Below are 24149 nucleotides of genomic sequence, written 5' to 3'. Positions count from 1 at the left end.
ATATATGGTCCCTACTTAGCATGTCATGGCGATGACTGGTCAAATCGGAGTACCTAGTGCCCTGACCGCACTAACAGGGCCTGGATGGGACTTCCTGGACAGTGATCCAAGGTAAGTATGACAGAAATTGGAGGATCTTGAGATGAAAAACAAGCGAATAGCATCACTAAACACATAATAGCTTTCCAAATCCCGCCCAAGAAGCTTTTCGACATGCCGTCCGCTTCTTCGAGTCAAACCTAACCCAAGATGAATGCAAAAGGATATGGCTTCAGGAGAAGACATCATTACAAGATGTGCAGAAAGCTGTCCAAGAAGCCAAAGAGGCATACGATTCGTCAAAGCATTCGAGGCCCAGAGAGTGGCTATCTAAGTTGTCATACCGGGTCTTGTTCTACGGAAATATCCTAGATGTCTTGAGCCAACACCATCCAGGTAAGATTTCACCAACCTCTTTAAATGCACAAGGTTACTAAGCATCGAATAGAATACGTCTCGCTGGCTTGGGGGGCTATCAAGTTTGTTTTCATTGTGCGTACACATATAGATAATGGGTCCGAGCTTAAAGAAGATTGACTAACCGGCACAGGGCGTCTTGAACCATGAAGAACTTCTTCACGAACTATCAAAAGCATTGTGTTATATCGCAGATACGCTACCGCATGTAGAGCTTAAAGCCGTACTCTTTCCCACACCACTGATGAAGACTTTGGTAGGGACTTTGTACGCACACATCATCAACTTCGTCCAAAGAGCAGTGAAATGGTACAAAGAAGGGAAAATAAAACACGCAATTACATCTATCACACGCCCTTTCAGGCTCCGGTTTCAGGATCTAGTCGATGAGATCCGAGAAGCTTCACGGAAAATAGATCAATTAGCAGCAAGTCTAAGCTTTGCCGAACAAAGGCGAATGCACTCGAGGCTGCAGGATACTTACGCAATATTGGAAGACATGAAAAGAGTCATGGAATGTGAGTCTTTAATCCTATGTCCACTTGCAGGTTTATCGGGCTCTAATTGGAACAGCCTACAATGCTCTTAGCCAAGCCCACCTAATTGACACTAATCGCCGCGTTTGCGAGATCCAGTTCTCTCAAATACTGACTTTTGTCCACGCCTCACCTTTCGAATCACCCGAAGAAATCAGGCATTTCTATACATCGGTACGCAACCGCCACAGGCAAAGAGATAAATTCTACTCAGGCAATCTCCAAGCCACCCCCGGCCTGAGGGACTTCGGTACAGGACCTACATCATCTCAAATCATTGTCAGCTCATCCTTCCGAACGCGTCACCTTGCCAAAAACTTTGCAGTAGACGTGATTGATCACCTCGATTCGACCGAAACACCCGTGGTCTGGGTCTTGCATAAGCCGCCGTTCGATCATGGCGAACGAAAACCGATCACTACTATTGAAGTAGTGAAGCAATTGGTCTACCAGATCTTGCAGAAGAATCCCACCCTATTGAGCGAGCGCTCACTCTCGCTCAATGCCGTGCGCTTTCAGAGCGCGAGGACCGAAAACGACTGGTTCGCGTTATTAGGCTCCGTTCTAGCTGGGTTAAAGCATCTATACATTATCGTCGACACGGCAATTTTCAACGATATCGAGGAAAAACAGCTGGCAGCAATTTGGCTGGAACATTTCAGAAAGCTCTTTAAGGAGATCAGAAATAGAGCGAGCTGCACAGTGGTTAAAGTAGTGTTTATCAATTATAAACCAACATTTACCCAGGGGCTACCAGAGGAGTACCAGGATAGCGTCGTGCGTGTGTCGAAGAGGACGGTAGAGAGATCTAAGGAATATAGGAAATTGAAAAGAAAACACGTGAGGGCAAAAAGACTCCATGTACCCGAAGACACTAAGGATTGATGGAGGGTACAACTCGACGCAAATAGTGTCGTCGTAATCTCGGTTGCCTCTTGAATAGAGTTGCTATCAATTAGTGCGATTGCAGTGATTGATTGAATTGGTTGATTAAATTGATCGATCATATGAGGCTATTGGTATGGTAGAATATCGAGTTCCTAATATCGTTTTGGTATAGATCCTCGTCTACTTTGCCTAGGCTATTGCTTAAAGCAGGCTAATACTATTGCTACTTATTGTTCGAGAATCGCTACTGAATCAGATCGCAGACGAACCGTAACACAGGTTAAGCTTTCTCCTAGTAGGTTAGTCTCAGGAGAACATCCCTAGGAGAATTCTCCGAGGAACCAAATCTGGCACTAGAGTACTAGGACGCCTATGGAAGTTATTTTTACTCTTTGAAACCTCGCGGAAGTAGTAGTGCCACACCCGAGCCAAATATATCAAATACTGGGTCTTAAAGTGACACGACGTTTCGTTTCCCTATCTAATGTTCTCTAAAGTCATAGTCACTTACTTGCAGTATAGTATTTATCGTCACTAAGCTCAGCGTCTTCTCTTAAACGACGGATAGAGCCATTTATACAAAAAAATTCGAGTTTAATTCTAGGCTTAGTATTTTCTAGCAGAGAGCGAAAGCGGCCCTAACCGAAATGGAAACATGATGGTTATTTGTCAAGACACTCCTTTATGATTTTTGCCATACTTCTTACCCCTGCGCCAAGCACCTTGCTCATTCCAGCTTAGCAGTTTACATAGATGTTTGAAAGTTTCAACCCCGCTTCGAAAGGGTAGGAAACTTATCAGGACTTGGAAAATCGGCCTCACCCTCACACTCTCTGTCAGTGTCAGATATCCTCAAGCTGGGTCCATTGCTATTATATAGACCGTCGAGCGTCACTAATTCTGTCTCATGTGTCACCAGCGCGCAACCCTTCCTGCATGTTGAATCCGCATCTGACTAATTATCTAGAAATACGACTTATCCCGCTTATAAGAGTTTATTCACGATACGAAGCGATACGCGTCATATAGCCGATCAGCGATCCAACAGACATCCCTTCAAGTATATTGCAGTGCGCTTATATTTGCGCCAACGATGAGAATGGGGAGCGAATCGCCGGAAACGTTCGAAATCCATTCGGGTTCGATCTTGACCGTGGGCTTCTCGCCAGATGGTAAGTTTCTGGCTCGGGCTCGGGCGACGAGACGATAAAGCTGTGGGATGCTGGCACGGGAGCGGCGCTGCAGACGTTCAATAGCCATTCGGGTCCGGTCAACGCTGTAGCCTTCTCGCCAGAAGGCAAGCAGCTGGTGTCGACGTTGCACGACTGTGCCAGCGCCACAGCTGACATTTGCTTTGTCCACGGGTTGACCGGCAATCGGGACATCACCTGGACCGCCAACGGGCAGTCCACACCTTGGCCAAAGACGCTCCTCTCGTCAAGTTCACCAGAGCTCGCATCCTTACTTGCGGCTAGGTGACAGGATCTTTTCGAAATACACGTTGAAACCCTTCAGGACCCCAAATGACTTTCGTTTTCTAAACTTCTCAGAGCTTGGTATGCCTGTCCAAGATGGGTCAGAGTAACCGCATGCTGTGCTGACATCGACGGGTAGTGGCCCGAACTAGCGTTCTTTTAACACCACTCAGGATGCTAGCTGGTCAGAGAGCGAGTTCTTAATTAGTAGCCGGAGATGAGATGGGGGAACAGGTAGGCTAGGCATAGAAACAGTGTAGACCACTTATATGCATATGCGTAGGGACTACACTAAACCTCGTGAGGGAGCCCCAGGACGGAGATTGCCTTCAATATTTTTAGCTTCTAAGAATTTGCAGGGTGTCTAACAGCAATACTAGATTAGCTTAATAAGGCTTGCAAAGTATTGAGGCGTGTAGATAAGCAATTCTGCGATAAAGAGTAGTTAATAGTAAGCATTATTTTAATTCTAATAAGCTACACCAGATAGATAAGCAGGTAAAGTCTCCTAGGAGCAACTAAATTAGCGTCGCATACAAGATTTTCTACTAATTAGCGTTCTAGGGTAGCTTCTCTAGCAAGGAATCCTTAAAGCACTAAATTTAGCCTCATAAGCCTTATAAGCTCTCCTAAGATGCTAAATGTACGCTGTCCTACAGACAGTACTTAGAGCGGCAGCGATTGTACACACTGACAGAAGATCGCTGTACGTACGTACTGCTAAAACCAACCGTACACCGTACTCAGCGCTGTCAGTATTACGGCCTTCTAGACCCGCTCAAGGAGCGTCACGCATGGTTTTTATGGCCCAAAGGTTACGAAGATTACAACGGACTGGTATAACCCTGTACAAGCATTCCTAGATTTTGTTTACTTTGACATCAATGAAATTATAACTTCGATGGCCATGTGAGGCTTCCTTGTCACATATTTCTTACCGTTCGGTTGTGGCTCTCGGATCGGATCGGGTGAATACTCAAGATGGAAGGAACAAAACGGTCGTTGATCACAGTATCTAATCTAATCCTATTCTCCGATCTTGAAATTGGAATAGTCTTCACTAGATATTCACGCTTTACCTCCTTCTTAATTAACTGTACATATAGTAAGAAACAAATAATAAAGATGAAAAGATCGTAGCGGTCATTAGCTGGTATCTAATCGAATCCTATTCTACAGACTTGAAGTTGTAGTAATCTTCAATAGATCTTCCCTAAGTTCACCTCCTCGTAGTAACACTACGCAATACATAATGTGGTTCACTTGGTATGCTCTCATTCCGTGCAGACTGCGAATCCATCGTACTAGGAAGCCTATTCACGCACGGTGCTGCACCTTGCCTTTCTCCTCCCATTTCTACCAACTGCACTTCATCCTCATCCCTAACGGCCGTTGATTCGGGCTTCGTATCGACCGTCTTCGAAATATCCGTTTCTAGCAAGCTCGCGCCAAACGAGCGCTTTCCTCCACTTCTTTTCCCGCTAGAACCACTTGGAGGTGTTTCCTCAAAGTTTTTGTAGCGGCTGTCCCTAGTTTTCGCGGAACCGAACCATTCAGGTAGAAGACGGGCGACGAAGCGTCGGAATGCCGGCATGCAAGCGCAGAAAATGCCGACGTTGACTTCAAGCATGGACCAGTAGCCGCTAGGGACGTTGTCCCAGGTGGGGTTTTGGGTGGTGGCGAATTGGGTGAGCTTTTGGAGGCGGATGCAGGATACTATGAGGGTACTATTTACGCACTTAGTGTCCAGTGAAAGGGTTCGAGTTTGGATGAGTGGAGGGCTTACAAACCACCAACGCTGAAGATTGCTATAATGGCTAATTTCTTTTTTAGGGTCATTGACAGTTTCATAAGTCCGGGTATAGGAGCGAGGATGACGGCAATGTCGAGAGCAATATTCACGCCTCCACCCGCATAGATAAATTTATGCACGTCAATGGACCGACCCTTGTGCTCCCCGTCCCATGACGTCCACGTGTATGAGATAGGCCAAGTGCTGAAAATCATCCCGATGTCGAAAATCACCGCGTAGAGAACAGAGAGGGTGATGAGGACATACAACGTCTTCCTCAATCCATCATAGGGGAAAATCCGGAGGTAGAAGAAGAGGAATGCTAGTTTGGTGAAACCAGAGACTGGGTAGTAAAGCACTTGGGTTATATATACTAACTACAATTCGATTAGCTGTGGGGAGGAAGAAATCCTGAAGCTCAAGTACCTTGAGGATGTAGTACAAGTTGTCGAACGAAACATTCCAAACGTCCTTTCCGAACCCAGCAGGACCAGTGTAAAGTTGCAGGACATCCATGGGTATCGCTCCAGCCATAGCAGCGGCGACGAAGATATCATCAAGTGCCAGATTCTTCCCAGCTGCAACACAACGAACAATGACGGCAGTAAGTGCAAAAAGTCCAGAGATCCCGCTGACTAGGGGTAAGATATGCGTGTTGTCGCGGACAGGCGCCCCACACATCGTCATTGTCATGTTTGTAGCGGCTATTCTTGTGAGACGTGTTTGGAATGAGAATGGAAAGATACCTACTCAGAGCTTGCTTAACTGTACAAGATGCGCCAACGCATTCATGGATTGCGGCTTTGAGGGGTTTGTTGGTACACATGCATGGAATATCAGTTGGATCGCATTCCGGTACCGCCTTCAGACTTGACACAAGACAATTCGCCTACTATATTGTCAGTCTCGCGGCTCTGTTGGAGGCTCAGGAAAGGAACCTACGGCACATGTGGGCATCTCTTGAGCCAGTACTGCAGGCAGTAAGGCGCTCATAAGGACCAAAATCAGCCCAGGAGACCCTAGGAGCATCATGCTAGTCCGCTGAATACGTGTAGGTGGGTCCTCAGACGGGACTGAAGTTGCGAACAGATGATGAGGCGGGAAGACATGGGGAGGGTCTGCAACGGTACTGTAAGGTAATATACTAGAGAAGGCGCATAAGGACGATCCCCAAGGAAAATGGAATCCTCACAAAGCAAGGCGATCAGATGTCTGAGTCGCTGTTTTTATTTTCCTTTTTATTCCGCCTCAGGATCGATGACATGCTAGTGAAGCGTGCAAGAGCAGGTGGCTTTGCCCCAAGCGCCCTTATCGCCCATGTCCAGGTTCTAAGAGTCTAAGCCTCCCTGTAAAGGGCATTGGCGCTTTACGCAGACTATGGTCCGGCATTGCCAATCTCGAACTCCAGTGCTGATGAGGGGTTTCAGCTCATTGTTGTCCAACCGCTTGCACGGACCCCCGGTACGCCCCGTACCTGTCGGCAACCTTTCCCCGCTTTCCCGTCAATGTGGATACTGAAATTGACTTTGCGACAGATTCTGTGCAGGGTTGAGCCTTTTCTACATCTGATCTCAACTAGGTCCTTCATGGGAACGCTCTTTCGGACTTGTGACCGATGCATCGAGATAAGCACCTGGAGAGAAGCGAGTCGTGGGCAGCGGAAAGAACGACGAGCTATGGACTGGCTGAAACCCGCTTTACTCTTCTTAGTGAATCCCGGATTCCCCGATGATGGAGTAACGGTACACAGTACTTCTCGCCAAGCCTGCTAGCTGGCCCAACTTGTGCCCGCACAGATAGCGGCAAGCCCACCAACGACAGGCCCCAGTCACGCAAAGCGGAGAACCTCGCACGCATGAGCCAGTCTTCATGTCATGTTTCTGCGCAATGGTTTCGCTGTGGGTGTGTAGATGTGGTATGGTGTCTTATTTGCTGAACCATGGGGTCGGTACATCAACTTGCTCCTCCAACCCTCACGGTCCCCACTTTCTTCTTAGGAATTGTCACAACATCCGCCTCTCAAAATGGGACTCGTTGAAACCATCCCAGACACTCTGGTTGGTATCACCTTCTACACCTGGCTCTTCATCGTGCTACCTATCTTCCTTGCAGTCTATTGGACCCTCTGGATAGCCTACACGCGCACCCTCCATCCTCTTTCATCCATCCCCGGGCCTTTCTGGGCATCTGTAACGCGAATATGGTACATGTACCGGGCTTACGCTGGGGACATGGAAATTGTCCAGCGAGCCCTGCACCAACGCTACGGATCTCTTGTACGAATCGCGCCCAATGAAGTCTCAGTCTCTGATCCAGCGGCCATCCCCAAGATCTTCCGAACGCAGAGGCCACTGCAGAAAACGGATTATTACCTCGTGTATCGGAATACGGACATTACTAAGCAGCCAGACATGTTCACTTCAATAGACGAAGTCGAGCATGCCAATTATCGTAAAATCGTAAATCCGATCTATCTGATGAGCAGTGTGTTGAAGAGTGAAGATGCGATTGATGAATGCACAACTCTGTTTCTGAAGAGATTAGGTGAACATGCGGATCAGCGGAGAGAGATAGATTTTGGAGAGTGGTTGGAGATGTAAGTGATGTCAGCACGCATCCCAGCATAACTTGGGATATGAAGCTGATCAATGATACAGGTACGCTTACGACATCATTGGTCAAGTCTTTTTTGGCAAGATGTTTGGTTTTCTCGAGAGCGGTCGCGATTATGGTAATTATATCGCCTCGCTGGACGTTATCATGCCGGTGCTCAATCTCCTCGGGACTACGCCCAAGTTTCTTCGCCCACTGGTTCTCTTTTCATCTATCCTCTTCCCAGGTGTTTTTACAGCTGTGAAGGCCGTTGGTCATATGCAAAAACAGGCTATCGATATTGCCAACAACAGGAAGAAAGAGATTGCTGAGAAGTGTGGACCACGCAACGACGTTCTCTCCCAGCTATTCCACATTGTTGGCGACAGAGGAGAAAAGCTCAATTTTGGTCACCCAGAGGCCACCAACGAAGCGTACACTGGAATGTATGTCGTCGCCTCGATCACGTAATTCGATCTGTTAATCACTCTGTCTAGCCTTGCCGGAGCCGACAGCACTGCCATTGAGCTACGAGCATGCTTTTACTATCTCATGAAGAACTCTAGCGCTCTCGCAAGAGTCCTCGCCGAGATCGATGCTGCTGATGCTACTGGGTCACTCAGCTCTCCGATTAAGTTCTCCGAGTCAAAGAATCTTCCATTTGTCTCTGCTTGCATCAAGGAGGCACTACGAATGTTCCCAAGCGTCTCTCTAGGTATGCAACGCCACCCGCCACCTGAAGGCATGGGCCTCTTCGGAAAGCACATCCCCACTACGTACCGCGTCAGCATGAATCCCGCCGTCGTCCATTTCGACAAAGGCGTGTTTGGAGACGACTCATATGAATACAGGCCTGAGAGATGGCTTGCCGGCGAAGAACGGACTCGGATCATGGACAAGAGCATGCTGGTGTTCGGAGCCGGAACTAGGACATGTACTGGCCAGAATATCGCTCTTTCACAAATCCACAAACTGGTGCCGGAGATTTTGAGATATTTCACTTTGGAGATGGCACATAGTCGGCCGTGGAAGACAAGGAATTCTTTTTTTATTAAGCAGAAAGATGTTATCGTGAAAATTAAGCGTAGGTCGCGATGAGGGCAAAGGTAGAGTGGGAACGAATCATGACATGAATTCAACCCTATTCTCTAGACCTAAGCTTGATACCTAAGCACCAAAGCAGGCTCAAAGGCTGCTAATGGCTACCCTAGATTTATGTCCCCATTATCATGTTGTGCATTGATTTATAGCCGCTCTCACATCTACAGGCAACCACACTTTCTCTTCAACCGGTCGGACGAGTGGTGTCAAAATTGATCTCATGAGTTCCCGACATAGTTTATAGTCTATTCAACCGATGAAAGGACGCACACGAACAACCATCTCTAGAAGTGCCGTCATCAAGCCTCTTTGGCCGGATAGAGACACAACACAGAACCCCTCTAATGCATGTCTGGAAAGCCGACGAATTTTTAGTCCGGGAGATCCGATGCGCGAGCCTGAAGAACGACTTCTTGCGGTGAAAATCTTGAATTTTCTTACCCAATCTATCCCCTTCACTGAGGCTAATGTCCCACGTGTCTCGCGCGATACTATACCCATGTACTGCGCTATTCACTCATTAGGACTAGCTCCTTTTTCGTACAGTATATAGTCAGCCCAGAGCTCTCTCTCGCTCCTTAGACCTTACAATACACTAGTTCAATTCACCTTGTTTGGATCTCAATACCTTGTTAACTCGCCTACCCTATGGCCCCTACGCAGCTCATGCGAGAGCTAAAGCCCTTGGAGTTCCACCACGAGACTTTCGTGGATGATGTAGTATAGCAACTTCTCTGGTCACTGTGCGTTCGGTACTTCCCCGATCACGATCAGACAGCATACCAGCAAACCATTTAGAATTTTAGACAGCTAGAACTGAGCCCACAGTCGGATCATGAATGGGCCCTCCTCTAGTCTTTAATTGGCATAGGCTGGAAAGAGCGTGGGTGGTGAGACACCCTCCGTTTGTTGTATTCGACGCAGTTTATACAATGGCGATCACATTCGATATACCCTTCTGCCCTCCTTCCTTCCGCTCTCCTGCCGACAGTCTCCAATCCATAAGGCATGGGGTGTGGGATTTCATTTCATTCTATAACTAGGCCGAGCCACTATATACTAGCGCCTGCACCTCTCTATGTATCATGGCTGCCCTAGAGGTTCCATACCACTATAACACTCTTCTGCTGCACCCCCCAGGCTTACACATTCGACGGAAGCAGAGGCATTTATCTCAAGAAGAAGCTCCGCCCACGGCCTGTAATCAAGTGTGCCGAACAAAGGAAGGAGGTCGCGCTCTCGGGTTGAGATTAGATGACGCTCGGTATGCGTGTGAGGCTGGCTTGCAGAAATCCATCATCTTCATAGGGATCACCGCCGGTGTTTTTTTATAGCCAGACAGAAGCCAGTCAAAACAAAATCTCGGGGGTGTGTTTTGAAACTCAGTCTATATGAATTTATAACGAACGACGAATCCTGCCCGCCTTCTTCGTTCCAGATTCCCCGTCCTCGTGTCTTCCCTCATTCAGAGTAGTTGCTATTTTTACGTCCAAAAAGGCTAACCATCTACTTTGAGAACCACAGTAATGGTCAATCTTAAGCCACTCACAAGCACCAAATGTAGACACTAGCTAAGCTCTAGACAAGCCAATAAGGCCATGGCACATGTCGAAGGTGATTTTAGTCGTCGAGTTTGGAAGCCATCCTCCTTCGACCATCACAGACCCCGGGAGTATTATTATTCAGCCCTCTCCAACAAACTCAGAGATCGGAAGAAACTATTTCCGTTTTCGCTCTATCAACATTAATGGAGTTCTAGACGAGTTGGCAAGGTCATATAGAGGGCGTCTGCCAGATTTTAGTCTCTTCGCAAAGGTAATCTCCTCCACTTATGTATTATCCACAAACTAGATCCCGAAATTCTAGCGGGCCAGATTTTCAAGCTCGACATGCCCATTCTATCAATGGATATATCTTTTTCGCAGATTGTTGTATCCATTCCACTGCTCTTGTAACCAAGGATTCTCGCCGCCCCGGCCCTCACGAAACCATCCCGGCTCTAAAACCACTGTACCACTCGAACTCTAGAAATTTGCGTGCCGACCCGGATCATTATCTTATTGGAAAGATATTTTATTCGGTAGCCAGAGATAGGTAAAGCTCGTCTAGTGGCGAATAACTCGAAAATCGAACCAGGGGCTCCAGACCCATGTACCGTCTCTCTTGCACCTTTTACTCTGAAGTGAGATCATAGTATTTTGGGTCCTCCATGTTATTCAGGGGGGAGGGCAAACAGGGGGCCACGGGCGGAAGGAATACCATCTCGAACTCATATTAACTGGATGTCTAGTTTTATTTGTCCGAATACCGCAAAAACCCATAATTTCCTCTCTTCTATTGCTCTAAAGGCACCGGGGCAAAATTTTGCTTAACATTAGTTTAATTCCACTAGCGTGTAGATGGTGTTAAACGCCTCATGTGGGCAGCAGAGAGTACGGTTGGAAATCGCGACCGTCCGGCTGATTATCAGTATATTAGTGTAGAGTTTGTGCTGCGTCATGAGTTGAAGAGCCGCCATATTCAGCGTAATCTTCTTTGTTTCGACTGTGCGGTGGGTTGTTGTCATATCATGAGTCAAGTGTAGTGATTTTTCTAGTCCCGAATCCGGCCTGAAAGCGCTGAATTCGGCGCCCATCGAGGCTGCTTACAGCATAATGACAGAGTGCACGCTTGCTTTCTCTCTATCATTGTGTTTCATTTTCTGGCCGACCACGATGGGAGGAAAGATAGTGGACAAGTCTAGTAAATTTTAGTTCCACTGGGATTCCTGCGGAGATATTTATACATCCTGGTTCGAATACACATGAGACGCGGTGCTCATGGCGTGCGGCTGACCGTGTGCCAGGGGGTAGGGAGATAGATCTAGACAATCAGAGTATATCTGACGAATGAATTCTTACAAGTAGGACATTCCATGTGAAGACTGTCGAATCATCTAATTTAATCAATGGGAAGAATATTTATGGCCAAAACCAAAACCAAAACTTACCCTATGATTTGTCTCTTAACAAACAGAGTAATTAGAAGGACGCTGTCTAGTCATGTCTCACCCAGCTATACGCGTGATGTGCAATCTAGCCATAAAGCATATCACATTAACAATATGTATATCCATGTCTTTACAATCCAACCGCACCCACTAATCCAATCCAATCCAACCCAATAAACCAATCCAAACCAATCCAAACTCGAAACTATCTCCCAAAACACCATTTACACCAACTCATCCTCGTGTCTACTTAGAGCCCTAACCTTCTCTCCCCCCAAACTCTTCAATCCTAAAATCTGCTCCGCCATCCCTCTGTACCCTTTCGATTTCATTCTGAATAGCCAGAACCCAATGATCACGTTCCGCTCTGCTCCTAGCTCTGAAAACCACACTCCTCCCCTTCGAGCCTAGCTTCGCGACTCGCTTTAGCTTCCTACGTTTACCCTCTTTAGCCTGTTTCTCGCCACCGCCTGCACCCTCTTCCGCTCGGAACCAGGACTTTGATTTCCCGTACCAGACCACAAAAGTAGTCATGACGTCTTCGTCCGTCGAAGTCCACCCGTCTTCAAGGTATATGCGAGGGAGTGCGTGGTGTCCGGGTTTGTTCGCGTCAAAAGTTTGGTTTTGATAGAGAAGATCAGATTCAGTTAGGAGGCCAGAGTAGATGTAGCAGTCCTTGAGATCGAGGTTCGCAAGGCGTTCATGGTGGACGTGAGAAAGCTCTTTGCCAGTTCTACTCCTTAATACATCTTGGAAAATGAGCAAAGTTCCAGCTGCTAAAATCACACTGCATCTAGTGAACGCAGCGTGTATCCTGGGCTTGCGGTACAACATTCCACTCATGTGGATACTGCGACAACACGAGATGCCACAGATATTGTACAATTGAGGACACGCAAAAGAATGTGTCACCTCCCATTTCTTGGCGAATTGACCGACGTAGGCTTCGGCTTCCTCGTCGATGTTGAGGGCGGCAAGATTCTGCGCCCGCGTTGATTTGTAGAGACTGATGTCAGCTGCAGTCCGATGTTTCCAGTATTTGGACAGGGCACGCAGATGATTCATCCATTCCTTTCGGCGATCTTGATCTGCCGCTTGAAGCCGAATGACAAGCCCGTTCCGGAGGACAAGCTCCATAGTTCGATCGACGTCAAAGTCTCTCGTTGCGCCATCATCTCTTGACGCACCATCGACCTCCTCGCCCAAGTCGACGTCAGACCCGGTTTCGATGCTGTCATCGATAGGCACCGCACCTTTCTTGGCCTTGCGGATTTTGATTATGTTGCACAAATTGATGTATCCGTCACAACTCTGAAGATTCTGCGCTTTACGCTGGGCTTCGTCATGCGCATTTTCATCATGAAGTCGTCTGCTCTCTGGAGTACCCGAATGACCCTCCGCCAGCCATTCGATCTGATCATCTTTCAGTGGGTATGGGTTGACAGCCCAAGTGTCGGGGGTCTTCTCAGCGATCGTTTGTGCAGTAGGGATCCTGGGATTATCAACTGTTGGGAGCTTTGGCGGTGGCGGAGGTATGGATTTCGGTGGCCGTGAATACACAAGGAACTGGTCGTGTGTGGAGAAATAAAGCTGTTTGTGGTACATCAACCCTAGCCGTTTCGCCCTTCCCTGCTGAGAAGTCAAGCGTATGAGGAAGCCCTCAACTGGCACCGGCTCGGTCAATGTCTTATGCTTCTTCCGCGTTATAGCCGTTGTAGGGTAATGCGACTTTGGCCTCAACTCGAGTTCGTGTGACTTCTGCATGGCAATTGTCCCATACATCTTGCGCTCATTCGCCCCGTGGATCCATTCAAGCCGGTCGTACCGTTTCCAGGCAAGCCCAATTCGCTGGTCCCTGACCCATGAATCCAGCACATCAGCCCATTCCGGTGAGTCTTGCAGTTGGTCAAGGCAACGTCTGACTAGATTTTCTGCGACTGCTTGTTCCTCCTTCATAGTTTTCAGAATGGCTTCTTCACTGTCAATCCCTTCAGCTTCCTGTGCTGCATTCTGGGTGACCTCAAGCTTCTCGAATGGATTAGCCAGGCGAAGACTGATACTGAGATCGGGGACGTTGATCCGAAGCTCGGATGCTCGACGCCAACCCATAACGTTACGCAAGAAAGTGTACCACTCGACAGCATTGGAGGCTGTCCGGGCTTGCATAATGAAGATCCGAGTACCGCGAGACACGGGCATCCAGACCACGACGGATTTGTCGAGAGAGGAGTAGAGGTTGACTTTGGTGACCTTGCGGCCAAGTGGAATCTCGTACTGAGCACGCTTGCTAGCCTGCGGCTGTTCGATCTCAGGGATGACCTGTAATGCGCAATACGTTAGTAAGATAAGACGCGAAGGGGGAGTGCACGGTTGTCGGAGCCGGAAAGACTCACCCTCGTTTTATACATCTGCAGGACGAAGTCGGCGTGGTCTGATGTGCATTGCCTGCAGACAATCATATACTCGCGCCACTTGTCTTTAACTCGAGAGTCAATTTTCTGGTTTCCATTCTCGTCGAAGTCGTCTGGAACTTCTTTGCCTGCAGCATCGACGCGCACTAGCATTCGCTCCATCTTCACGATGACTCCATCCTTTATTCCATGTCGTCGAAGCCTCGTCGAAGCGCGCTGAATGCTCATCTGTGCAGCCTTCGCTTTCAGGTGGAGCTCTGCTCGCTTCGAGTCTTCTGGGATATCGAACTTGACAAGATTACGTAGCTGCGACTTTCTGCGCGACATCGCGTCCCCTGTCTGGTCAGTCGGCGTCCCGATATCGGATGAGGAATGCTGCGACCGTCTCTTGACCTTGGCGAGAATGCCCCTGGCTGGCCTGCTGGCATCTGCGTCGGGCTGTACCTTGTTCACGTTAGCCTTCTGCAGCAAAGACGAAGTCGAGTTCGCATCTACAGAGGGATCTCCAACGGTAGAACCAGGCACACCATTGCTGCTCTCCGCCGTAGAAGCTGGCCGTTTGCCCAATGTCTTGCTCCCCGCTTCTTGCTGGTCCGGAAGAACTTGTAAGCTACTTGCCTGCTCCTGCCCCTCGCTTTGTATAGGGTGGTGTGGGCTTCGTTCTCGAGAGGTGGATGCTGTGACGAACGATTTCGTACTCGACCGGCGGGTCTTTTGCTGTTCACGAGGGTTCAACTCCTGCTTGTCGTCGACTGGCATTTCTTCGTCTGGTTCCGAGTGCGCGTCCACGAACTCGGTTTCTTCATCACCTGTTATGACGTCGCCCTTGTGGTCTGATCCATGAGGGATGGCTAGAGAAGACGACGAGCTTGCATTGGCACCCGACGCGGCTGGCTGCCCATTTTGCCCGGCCTCGGCCTCGTCTTCTTCGGCAGATAGGTCCTCGGGCTGTGGGAAGCTGTGCGAGTATAGGGCCGAGGAGCTAGGGCCTTCGAGGCCAGACAAGCGGCGCTGGCGTTGCTCCTTCGGGTCCGAGGAGAAGGTGGCAGTGCGGGAGGAGTAATTGATGTGTAGGTGGTGCTTGTACCAGTCACGGCGGTGTGTCTTCAGCCATCCTTCCTGCGTCCTATTGTGAGCTCTGGGGGGAAGGGGGGTGGGGGGGTGGCGAGTGCGCGCGAGGGTACGTACAGGAATGGGGCCGATGAAGAAGCGCCGCGAGGTGAGGTATAGGTGCTCCGGTGTTGCATGTTGCTGCGACGCGTTAGCTAGGTAAGCTTCCCAATGCTTCCACAACACGCACCAGCCGTTGTGCTGTGTAGGAGTCGGGGGACAAATTCGCAATGTCAGGCTGCTGGTGCCATGAATGCGGTCGCGGGTCCGTCATTTGACGTGTTTTCCGATGGTGTCAGCACTGCTGTCGCTGAACACGATGTTGTTGCTATCCTATTAAAACATTAAGCAGAAGAAGGAGACAAAATATAAAAAAACAATACAATGTACAGAGAGAAGGAGAAAATTGGCAATTGTCGTACTGGGAAAGCAAGATCGTGGGCAGCTCCAGTGAAGTTGTAGTTGCCAGGCTTACACAACTCCGTCATCGAGGCGCACCCCTGCGCCAATCAGGGCTCGACCCACTCCCCTATTTCGACCTCGCCTCGTCTTGCAGCTTCGTCCGCCACATTTCACCTTCGCTCAACGGTTTTTACGCTGCTACATACCAGCTGTTACTCCGAATGTCGATAGCGGTGCAGTAGCTAGAGAGTCCTTCACTTCATTGCCGTCTCCTGATTTGATGTTGAGCCTCATTCGATGTCCCTTCACACAGCTCTTTGGTTTGCGTGCAGCGGCTCCTCCAGGCCTGAGGAAGCACTTCCGATCTCTTCGGAATGAACGCAAAACAGGCGTTCTGAAATTGCACCTCGTGTATTGCGTAATCCCTTGGTCCTATGCTCGGCCACCGCTTATCTTCGCCCACAAACCTCGCGCTTGGCAGACAATTCGAGATGCTAGGAGCATGGGGCTGGAAGATATACAGCGTCGGCTTCCTTGAATCTCAATCTAATCCTCCCGGCTGCTGTGGCGCCTACAGTAGGAGCTGTGCGATTCTGTAACAGGCCGCAATGTCCCCAAAGACGCCCCATAGCATCTCATAGCGATTCTAGTATGAGGCCATGTCGAGCCATAGTCCTGTCGTTTGGAGACTCGGCTTCAACGCCACATACCTTCCAGGCAATGGCCTATGTCGATTTACCAATCAATTGAAAGCCCATTTCAAGTGTTTCACCCCGACTCGGTATCCTTCTGTTTACGTTGTTTCTCTCACTTGCTTTCTTCCAGATCACATCGCTGCTCAAACATGTTTAGAATGAGACAGCTGTAGGCGGAATATTTTACAGTGCCAGAGAATTGCCTTTTCTGTAGCTATCAAACCCAGATTTCTTCGTGCTCATCCTCACTATCATTGCTAGCTCCCTGAGAAGTCATGGCCCCCATAAGGTCTATCCTTCTTATGCTATACTCTGCATTCATTCTTCTAAATAATGTCTCCTCTAGCGTCGTTCCATGAGTTTCGGGGCAGGGACGAGGTGGGAGCGGATCTAGCTCGACTTCGTCCACGTCGTCCACTACCACTACGTCCTCTTCGTCTTCTTCCACATCTCCACCGAATCCGGGTCCACTGCAGCCGATATTTTGAAACTACCAGCAAGTGTACGACTATCTGTGACTACATTTCAACATGTACGGCGACAGAAACTACTATAACATCCATATCCACCGTACGACAGTCTGGACCGACGTGAATGGTGACGTCTATATCCATCATACGCGAGTGCGCCAACGGTTACCCACCATTCATGATTCTAGCCCCACTTCGAGGGTAACGTCTAATCCACTGCTCATGAATCTGTTCCTACAACAACCGTGAAATATATATCAACCATGACATGTATATCTGCCATAAATGATCCTGGCCTGGGGCTAACTATAATAAAGTTTTCCACTAACACACAAGTTTTTCAACCAAAACGATTATTTAACCTACTACAGAAACGTCGACATTGCTGCGAGGAACTCCAACGGTAACGCAAACGAAGAGTGGCTTTAGAAAGACCGGTTATGAGCATGGCAATGACGATAGTTACTCTTGCCCACCCCCAATCACCCGGACACCGACAAACACACAAGGTTCACCGCCACGAGCAATCAAGTCTCGACTGTCACCTCAACGCAGTTGAAAGAAAAGGAAACATGCAGACCATGAACACCAATGCCTATGTAGCCAAAACATCCACTTGCGCAACTATAGAGCTAGACTCAGACGTAGTGAGTGATGAGCACGGAATATGCCACAACTACGGAATCCTATCCCGGCTTGACTAAGCGAGCTAGATCCAATGCCACCATTGCCAAGAATCATGGACAGCACTACCAGGACAATTCGGTGCCATGGATCTGGGGATGAGAATGACCAGGGGCAAGATTCCGGCCACCACAGTTATGAATATGGCGATTTTAGCAACGATGGGGAGAAACAAGGAGATAATCAGGACCATGCGGACTATTAGAATGAGGGCGAAGGCGAGGGAGACAATCAAGGTTAGTAGATCCCCAGAGAAGGGGATGTACGCGTTGAGTTCGAGTAGGATGGTGGCATTGGTGGCGGCGGTGGTAAAAGTGAGCATGGTGATGGGCATGGAGATGGAGGAGGGGTTGGTGATGGTGAACTTGACAGTAGCGATGGGAAATAGGATATTGGGGTGGAAATCATGGCAATCCGAAGTCAGATGGATTGTGGGAAGGGTGAGGCCTGGGCAGAGGGGGATTATGTGATGGATGCTCGGAAGGTAAATCGAATGGAGATGCGGGGATGAAATGTGTTACAGTAGTCTTGCTGCGATTCAACGCAGGAATATGTTTCTGAATGTAAATAGTCTCAATAGCAAACTCTAATCAATCATTTCTTCTTCTATCTCGTCCACCCCTAAGCTCCCAGTTCGACCCGCCAAGCCCATTGTTAAACAAGCCCTCTGCAGTGTCCCCGCACGATACCTTCCCCCAACTTCCCCACTCCTCAAACCCCTTCCATCACCACCTGGACAGCTCCGCTCGTTCCACAACTCTAAATCCAACTCTAATTCCTCTCCCCGGGATCTCCCTCGTAACTCTCGCTCTCTCCGCGCCACAAAGCAGATCATCTGAAGCCGAGATCAATACCTTTTCATTATCGCATGCCCAATGTAGCAGGTTTGCGTGATTGGGACAGGGATATTACGATTCGCGAGAGAGAGGCGCATGTTCAATAAAGCTGTATGGCGTTAGAGGGTCCAAAATTCTTCGGGGGGTCTGTGCGGGGAGTCTAGACCTCGACTCCTGGGGGATGGAGAAAAGAACCGATTTTAGGAAATTTTAGGTAATGATAGGAGAGATTAAATTAAGGCTGACTTGATGGTTGGTGGGGGATTTGGGGAAATTGTCATGGGATTCTCGTAATTGGGAGGCTGGGTGGGTTGCGTTGTTTTTGGATCTTTCTTAACTGGGATGTGTTGTACACTGCATGGAGAGTTTTTCGTCTCCGCGGAAGACAAAAACCTGAAGCGAGATGGTTCAAAAAATTTCGCACGCTATCTGCATGCTTCTTACACCCATCTCAGTATCCTTTCTTTTCCCTCTAATATAACCACCCTTCCTTCCTCTAACACAACAATCTCTTTGCGGCTATTTTCTCTAGTTGAAGAGTCTAAAGCTACTTTCAGGATTCTTTAATGTCCGCGATCACCGCATCCAAAAAATCCCAATACACGACATGGTGGTCAGTCCTGCACTCAGCTTTCTGATATGTATATGTTGAAATAGTCTCCTCTCTCTAAAATCGTTTCTAGAATAGCGATCTCGTTTCGCCGCGAAATTGCAGATTGATGGTGTAATGTCCCTCTCTACGTGGCGAAAAACCAGGGCGCTGGGAAATATAAGAGGAAATTTAACTTGAAGTAAATCAAAATATATTCACACCTTAATATTCAATATACTTTATATAAGTTATTTGCTGTAGCTACTCTTAAACCTCTAGAGCCTCTTATACTTTAGAATTCCATTTACATTGTTACCTTTATGCTTAATTTACAGCATGCCTTCCTTTATAGTTGGTGTAAGGCCGGATGTCCCAGAACGGGCCAGTATGGCCTCACCTGACCTGTTTGGTGGTCACATGACCTGTGCTTTACATAGCACGAATCCTGACAAGCGAGGCTTGGCAGCGATTCGTCTCTCTTACAATACACTCCTACTTCTCCAAGACCTTGCTCTCAATGCTAACCCTGCTACCTACTATCCCATCTTTACAATTAGCATAGCAACTTTTTTTACTACAGCACTGTTATTAAGTTTCTACTAGATACAAAATTGATACTCTCTGCCCTTGAGTCTGACTAAAACGCTAGGATGTTATGACTACACTTATATTTGCTGTGGCACGCAAATTCGTGCAAAGGTTGCCACACCGATCGCTATCTCTAGCAGAGACAATTTCTAATCTCTAGCTAGTAAAAAACCGCCCACACATCCCGTAATCTACCTATAGTGTAACGTGACTGTTAGGACCTCAGCCCCCTCAACCTTACGATCCAACTCAACCTTATCCATACCTTTAGTTACTTAACTTTTTGAAAATGTCTACAGAATTGGTCACCTTGCAACTCTATCGCGAGTGTGGGTCGACTATCCTCCCTGCTAGCGTACCCGCCTTCTGCACTATTTGCCACAACATATTGCCACCCGATAAGTATAAGAAGGGTCGCGATTGATGCGGCAGGAAGGTAGAGACTATGAGTCGTCTCTTTTCGACCGCGAGGTCAAGATTGGTGACCAATTCGTCTTGAAAGATACCTGAAGTGCTGCAAAGAGCGACTTCAAGGTAGTCGAGAGTGACAAAGAGTCCACAATCGTACACAGGGCGTCAAAGGAACTCTCCTTGGTTTAGGTTTGAAAACAGCTCGATTGAATAGCAAGTAATTGCCAGGGTCATAACTGTGATGCCATGAAGAAGCTTTTGTTAGGCGCAGAGATGAGGAACTAGGTTCATTGCTGAGAGAGTCTGAGTCTCTCTCTCTCTCTATATATATGCAAAAAAATGTTAAGTCTTGGCCACAAGTGACTCTCGTGTGAGGCATGCGTGAGTACAGGAATTAAGATCCCCAGACCCACTGAAACTAATGTAACCTGTTGAATTGTCTATCTAATATTTCCATGCTAAGACGTGACTAGTTACACTCGCATTACATCCTGCTTTCTCTTATCAGCGAATCATATAACAAGCAACAAAGACGATCGAGGCTCGGGCAATTACCATCATGGGTCTACTCGCTTTAGAGAGAACCCGGTCTTAGAATAAGAGAATGTGTTTGCAGCTACGGAGCTGACCGAGCTCTAACACCATGAAACCACTGCTGGTTACCATAGACACGTGCTGCCTGCTAAGCAGATTACTGGCTAGCCCACTCCTTTTCGTATATAGACTCCTAGGCACACTATTTAGCAATCAATTTAGTTCCTAATCTCTGCGCCTACCAAAAGTTTCTCCAAAAGCTTCACAGAATGGATACGCGAATGAAGCTTGAAGCGAGTGGATTCAAAATGCATGACACAACATGTCCCTTGAGCAACCCGGCATATGAGTATCGCAAATAACGAACCATGCATTGCCCCATAGTTCGAACTCTGGTATTGTCACCTCCCAAATAGGTTTGCCAATACCGGCGTTGGGGTTGACGCAGGAGGCCATGATAGAATGAGCAACATAGAATACCCGAGAGTAGGCACTTCGATGAGCATTTTGACTACAATATAAAAGGGATCTTCGATCTTATCAGTGCCGGTATCATCGCCTAATCATCAAGTCCAAATGCGCGGGATCTCTACCTGAGTATCAAGCGGACAAGAGCGATGAAGCTAGTGACAACAAGAAGGATCATAATAAATATGAACATATCCCATGTCTTGTGTATTTTATTCAGCTGCGTTGGCGGTGGCAGGAGGGAGGCACCGATTCCGGCTTCCACGAGAGCTGCGCCTGAGTGTAGAATATAAGTCAGTCGATACTGAGCTAGGTTGATTACAAAAGGTTGTAGCGGGACACGGTAAATAGTGATATAATTTTTCTGCCGGGAACTCCCAGAACTCAAGACTTGAACGATATATAGGGCTGATTAGACCGCAAAGTTGTCCCCTGAGCATGGCCAATGCGATGCTGACTTTTGATGATGGGAAGGTCATATGGTGTTGCTAGTGTTCGAAGTTCATGTTTCGTACTTCCCACTACCAATTCCAGTGCAATGTACTGAGGTCTTTGAGCTGTTCTTGAACGGTGAGCCAGCGACTTTTCTCATTACATTTTCATGAGCCACCAGCATCGAACATCTGTGATGCGGTGATTTTTCATGTCAAGGAGTACTAGTGGATACAGTTATGGCTTATGGGAAGCTTACACAGAACACTTCGATAAGGCTAAGTCCTTCACCTCCGGGTGCTAATACCTTGGTTATGTACAGGTAGTAATTCTCGTAGAAGATTGCATCCAACATGAACGGCCCTTCAGATGCTGGTCCACTTAGCAAAAACTTGGTGTACTTCTGCTCTACCGATGGAGGCCCTGGAATGGATCGATTTCTGGTCCAAGTGGGTATCTCCGATTCGTCGTCAGAAGGGGTGAGTCATTTGTCGCCCACGCCAAAGTAGACACACCTTCAAGTACTCTGACAAATTCCGCTTGAAGATAGCGGAAGTGTTGTGGTGAGGTTTGCTTGCGAAGGTTGTGCATGTGCGGGTGATAGTCGTCAAAGGTCACCTCAAGATTGAAAAGGCGGTCGGGATGGGTCAGCTGTCGAACACTGATAACCCCATCGAAGCCACAATTGCTCGTATATACTCATTACAACGTATTTTTTCTTACACGAGAATTCGGTCTTACCCCGCAGTGGTGAATTTTGGTGGTGGAGCCATTGCTAACAATAATTACTGAGGGGTTGGACTGATTCACCATCCAATACTTTGAATAGCATGATGGCTCTAACCTACAATATATTCCGATGCAGCGGACTATAATGAACGTCGATGTAACAGAAGTGCACGGGCTTTGAGAGCATTCTGCTACCCCGCTCGGATCTGCCTCTTTATAATGGCACGCATCTTCTAAATTGAATAGCCTCTTAAGGAAGTGCTGTAAATGTAATGAGATCTTCGACTGGCGAGGAGCAGACGTCTAGGTGGTTAAGCCGTCGGCAGCTGGCGCGAGAGCTCTACCGTAGACGTTTGTGGTCCATAGGAATTTGGTCAACGTGATAGCCTTCTCACCGAACGGCAAGGGGTTGGTGCCTGAATCGTGCAACGGGACGGTAAGGCTGTGGGAAGCTGGCACGGGAGCGGCGCTGCAGACACTCAAGGGCGATTCGGGTTAGGTCATGGCTGTGGCATTTTCGACAGACGGCAAAGTGCTAGCGACGGCATCGAGCAACAAGACGGTCGAGCTGCGAGAGGGGGCCACGGGAGCGGAGCTATAAAAGCTCAACGGCCATTTGGGATGGATTATGGCTGTGGCCTTCTTGCCAGACGGCAAGATGGTTAAGCTATGGGAGGTGGGCACGGTAATGGAGCGCCTGCCCTTTCCCCACAATTCGACCCGGCTCGCGCCAAGGTCACTATCAAGACAGTCAAAAGGTAGTATACGAGCAGAGGCGAGTACCTCTATACATCGTATAACTCCTCGGACCCTCAGTCCACAATACATGACCACTTCATAACTCGTGACCCTGCAAAGTCACATATTCAACTAAAAGCAACCGTCCTATATACGTGGAATATGTAAAATTTATGCGTGGACCCTAGAGAAGCGCTCCTCCTCACTACGGATTAATATTTCTCAAACATTCTCACGCCGGCTTGGGCTCGGGCCGTGGTGTTTTTTTCAAGACGGAAAATTACCAATGTGGTCAAGCCTCTGCGCGGCCAGGACATGAAGCCTGTTGTGCTCTTTGAGGGGTTTTATTCGGTGGGGGCTCATGTTATGTCTTCGTGACTACTTCCAGATATTGGGGGTTTTCTTTGTCATTCATTTCTTGAATCCCATGAAGAACCCTGCTTCCTAAATTTTTGAGCCTGTAGGTTAAGGAAAGTAGTGGTGAGGACGTGACCCCGCACTTGAGGGGTTTAGATACTTGAGTACCCGCTCCAAAGCTTGAATTGCACTGGATTTGCGATAGCTCAAGATCCATGGTGCTTCAGTATTCACTCCAAAGCCCCAGCGACTTCCCCAGACCTCCTACTTGAAATACCTTTGCCGTTTTGGGGACTTTCCCGTGTTCGGTCAAGCGGATTTTAGAGTTAGAGGGACTACTACTCACCATGAAGACATGTGCAATGATAGCAGGAGGGGTATATAAATCTCGTCTGCTTTGTGGCTTCTTGTCTTCTCATACAGCTCTGTAGTTCCTATGTATTAAAAAGACAGCAAGTAGCGCGACATGACTAGAATGCTTTAGCAAATATATCTATATCTATATATATATATATATATATGTGTGTGTGTGTCAACTCAATGCGACCACGAAGGAAATGAAAGGTGTCATTCATTCACTGGATGAAAGTCAGCAGCGTCTTCGAGGGCAGGGTATGGAGTGTTTGAAAAATGCTTCCAACTCTACTAGGACTAGAAGGCGTCAGCCAACGATATATGTGACCCAGGCGATTGACTCGTCCTCTAAATTTTTCGTGAGAAGTGGAGTTCCGAGTGCTTGTGAAGAGTAATAGCAACGTTATACCCGAGGAGCGGAGTATATCTTCGCCGCTGGATGACATGAAGATCAGAGTTTATTTCTGACGAGGTTGACGATCCATGAATATCATTCATTGAATTTTGCC

General features: G+C 48.0%; 8 protein-coding genes across 8 annotated transcripts; 5 read left to right on the top strand and 3 right to left on the bottom strand.

Moving 5' to 3' along the window:
- Positions 1–25: 25 nt before the first annotated feature.
- BDR25DRAFT_341607 (uncharacterized protein) lies at positions 26–1877 on the top strand (the record flags this gene model as incomplete). The annotated part of the gene is made up of 5 exons (XM_033693619.1): positions 26–111; positions 182–435; positions 488–531; positions 590–974; positions 1030–1877. The coding sequence occupies 5 exons, from the start codon at positions 26–28 to the stop codon at positions 1875–1877; spliced, it is 1617 nt and encodes a 538-aa protein (XP_033549582.1).
- Positions 1878–4847: 2970 nt separating this feature from the next.
- Positions 4848–6152, bottom strand: BDR25DRAFT_154355 (uncharacterized protein; the record flags this gene model as incomplete). Its single annotated transcript, XM_033683949.1, has 5 exons — positions 4848–5082; positions 5142–5524; positions 5574–5851; positions 5898–6036; positions 6090–6152. Coding segments are annotated over 5 exons (1098 nt in total), but the record flags the coding sequence as incomplete, so codon positions are not given.
- Positions 6153–7354: 1202 nt separating this feature from the next.
- Positions 7355–8828, top strand: BDR25DRAFT_258192 (cytochrome P450; the record flags this gene model as incomplete). The annotated part of the gene is made up of 3 exons (XM_033686523.1): positions 7355–7743; positions 7805–8185; positions 8237–8828. Coding segments are annotated over 3 exons (1362 nt in total), but the record flags the coding sequence as incomplete, so codon positions are not given.
- Positions 8829–9679: 851 nt separating this feature from the next.
- On the top strand, positions 9680–11021 carry BDR25DRAFT_353063 (uncharacterized protein; the record flags this gene model as incomplete). Its single annotated transcript, XM_033695100.1, has 8 exons — positions 9680–9853; positions 9981–10048; positions 10090–10160; positions 10190–10310; positions 10357–10400; positions 10465–10612; positions 10692–10920; positions 10950–11021. 8 exons carry the CDS (start codon positions 9680–9682, stop codon positions 11019–11021), a joined length of 927 nt encoding a protein of 308 aa, XP_033549579.1.
- Positions 11022–11938: 917 nt separating this feature from the next.
- On the bottom strand, positions 11939–15754 carry BDR25DRAFT_283272 (uncharacterized protein). Its single transcript, XM_033688035.1, has 4 exons — positions 15541–15754; positions 15429–15491; positions 14223–15359; positions 11939–14148 (listed from the first exon to the last, which is right to left on the bottom strand). Exons 1-4 carry the CDS (start codon positions 15622–15624, stop codon positions 12088–12090), a joined length of 3345 nt encoding a protein of 1114 aa, XP_033549578.1. The 5' UTR covers positions 15625–15754; the 3' UTR covers positions 11939–12087.
- Positions 15755–17363: 1609 nt separating this feature from the next.
- BDR25DRAFT_312650 (uncharacterized protein) lies at positions 17364–18172 on the top strand (the record flags this gene model as incomplete). Its single annotated transcript, XM_033691313.1, has 4 exons — positions 17364–17564; positions 17631–17837; positions 17990–18085; positions 18149–18172. The coding sequence occupies 4 exons, from the start codon at positions 17364–17366 to the stop codon at positions 18170–18172; spliced, it is 528 nt and encodes a 175-aa protein (XP_033549577.1).
- A 1734-nt stretch (positions 18173–19906) lies between these two features.
- BDR25DRAFT_353061 (uncharacterized protein) lies at positions 19907–21125 on the top strand (the record flags this gene model as incomplete). Its single annotated transcript, XM_033695099.1, has 11 exons — positions 19907–19972; positions 20050–20109; positions 20140–20211; positions 20243–20266; positions 20307–20335; positions 20389–20409; positions 20502–20591; positions 20662–20743; positions 20811–20911; positions 20947–21000; positions 21038–21125. The coding sequence occupies 11 exons, from the start codon at positions 19907–19909 to the stop codon at positions 21123–21125; spliced, it is 687 nt and encodes a 228-aa protein (XP_033549576.1).
- Positions 21126–21629: 504 nt separating this feature from the next.
- Positions 21630–22235, bottom strand: BDR25DRAFT_312649 (uncharacterized protein; the record flags this gene model as incomplete). Its single annotated transcript, XM_033691312.1, has 4 exons — positions 21630–21653; positions 21722–21885; positions 21978–22150; positions 22204–22235. 4 exons carry the CDS (start codon positions 22233–22235, stop codon positions 21630–21632), a joined length of 393 nt encoding a protein of 130 aa, XP_033549575.1.
- Between the last annotated feature and the right edge of the window lie 1914 nt (positions 22236–24149).

This window comes from Lindgomyces ingoldianus (genome assembly GCF_010093535.1).
Source record: "Lindgomyces ingoldianus strain ATCC 200398 unplaced genomic scaffold BDR25scaffold_10, whole genome shotgun sequence".
NCBI lineage: Eukaryota > Fungi > Ascomycota > Dothideomycetes > Pleosporales > Lindgomycetaceae > Lindgomyces > Lindgomyces ingoldianus.
The sequence above is the reverse complement of the archived record's forward strand: the minus strand, read 5'-3'. Positions and strand labels throughout refer to the sequence as shown.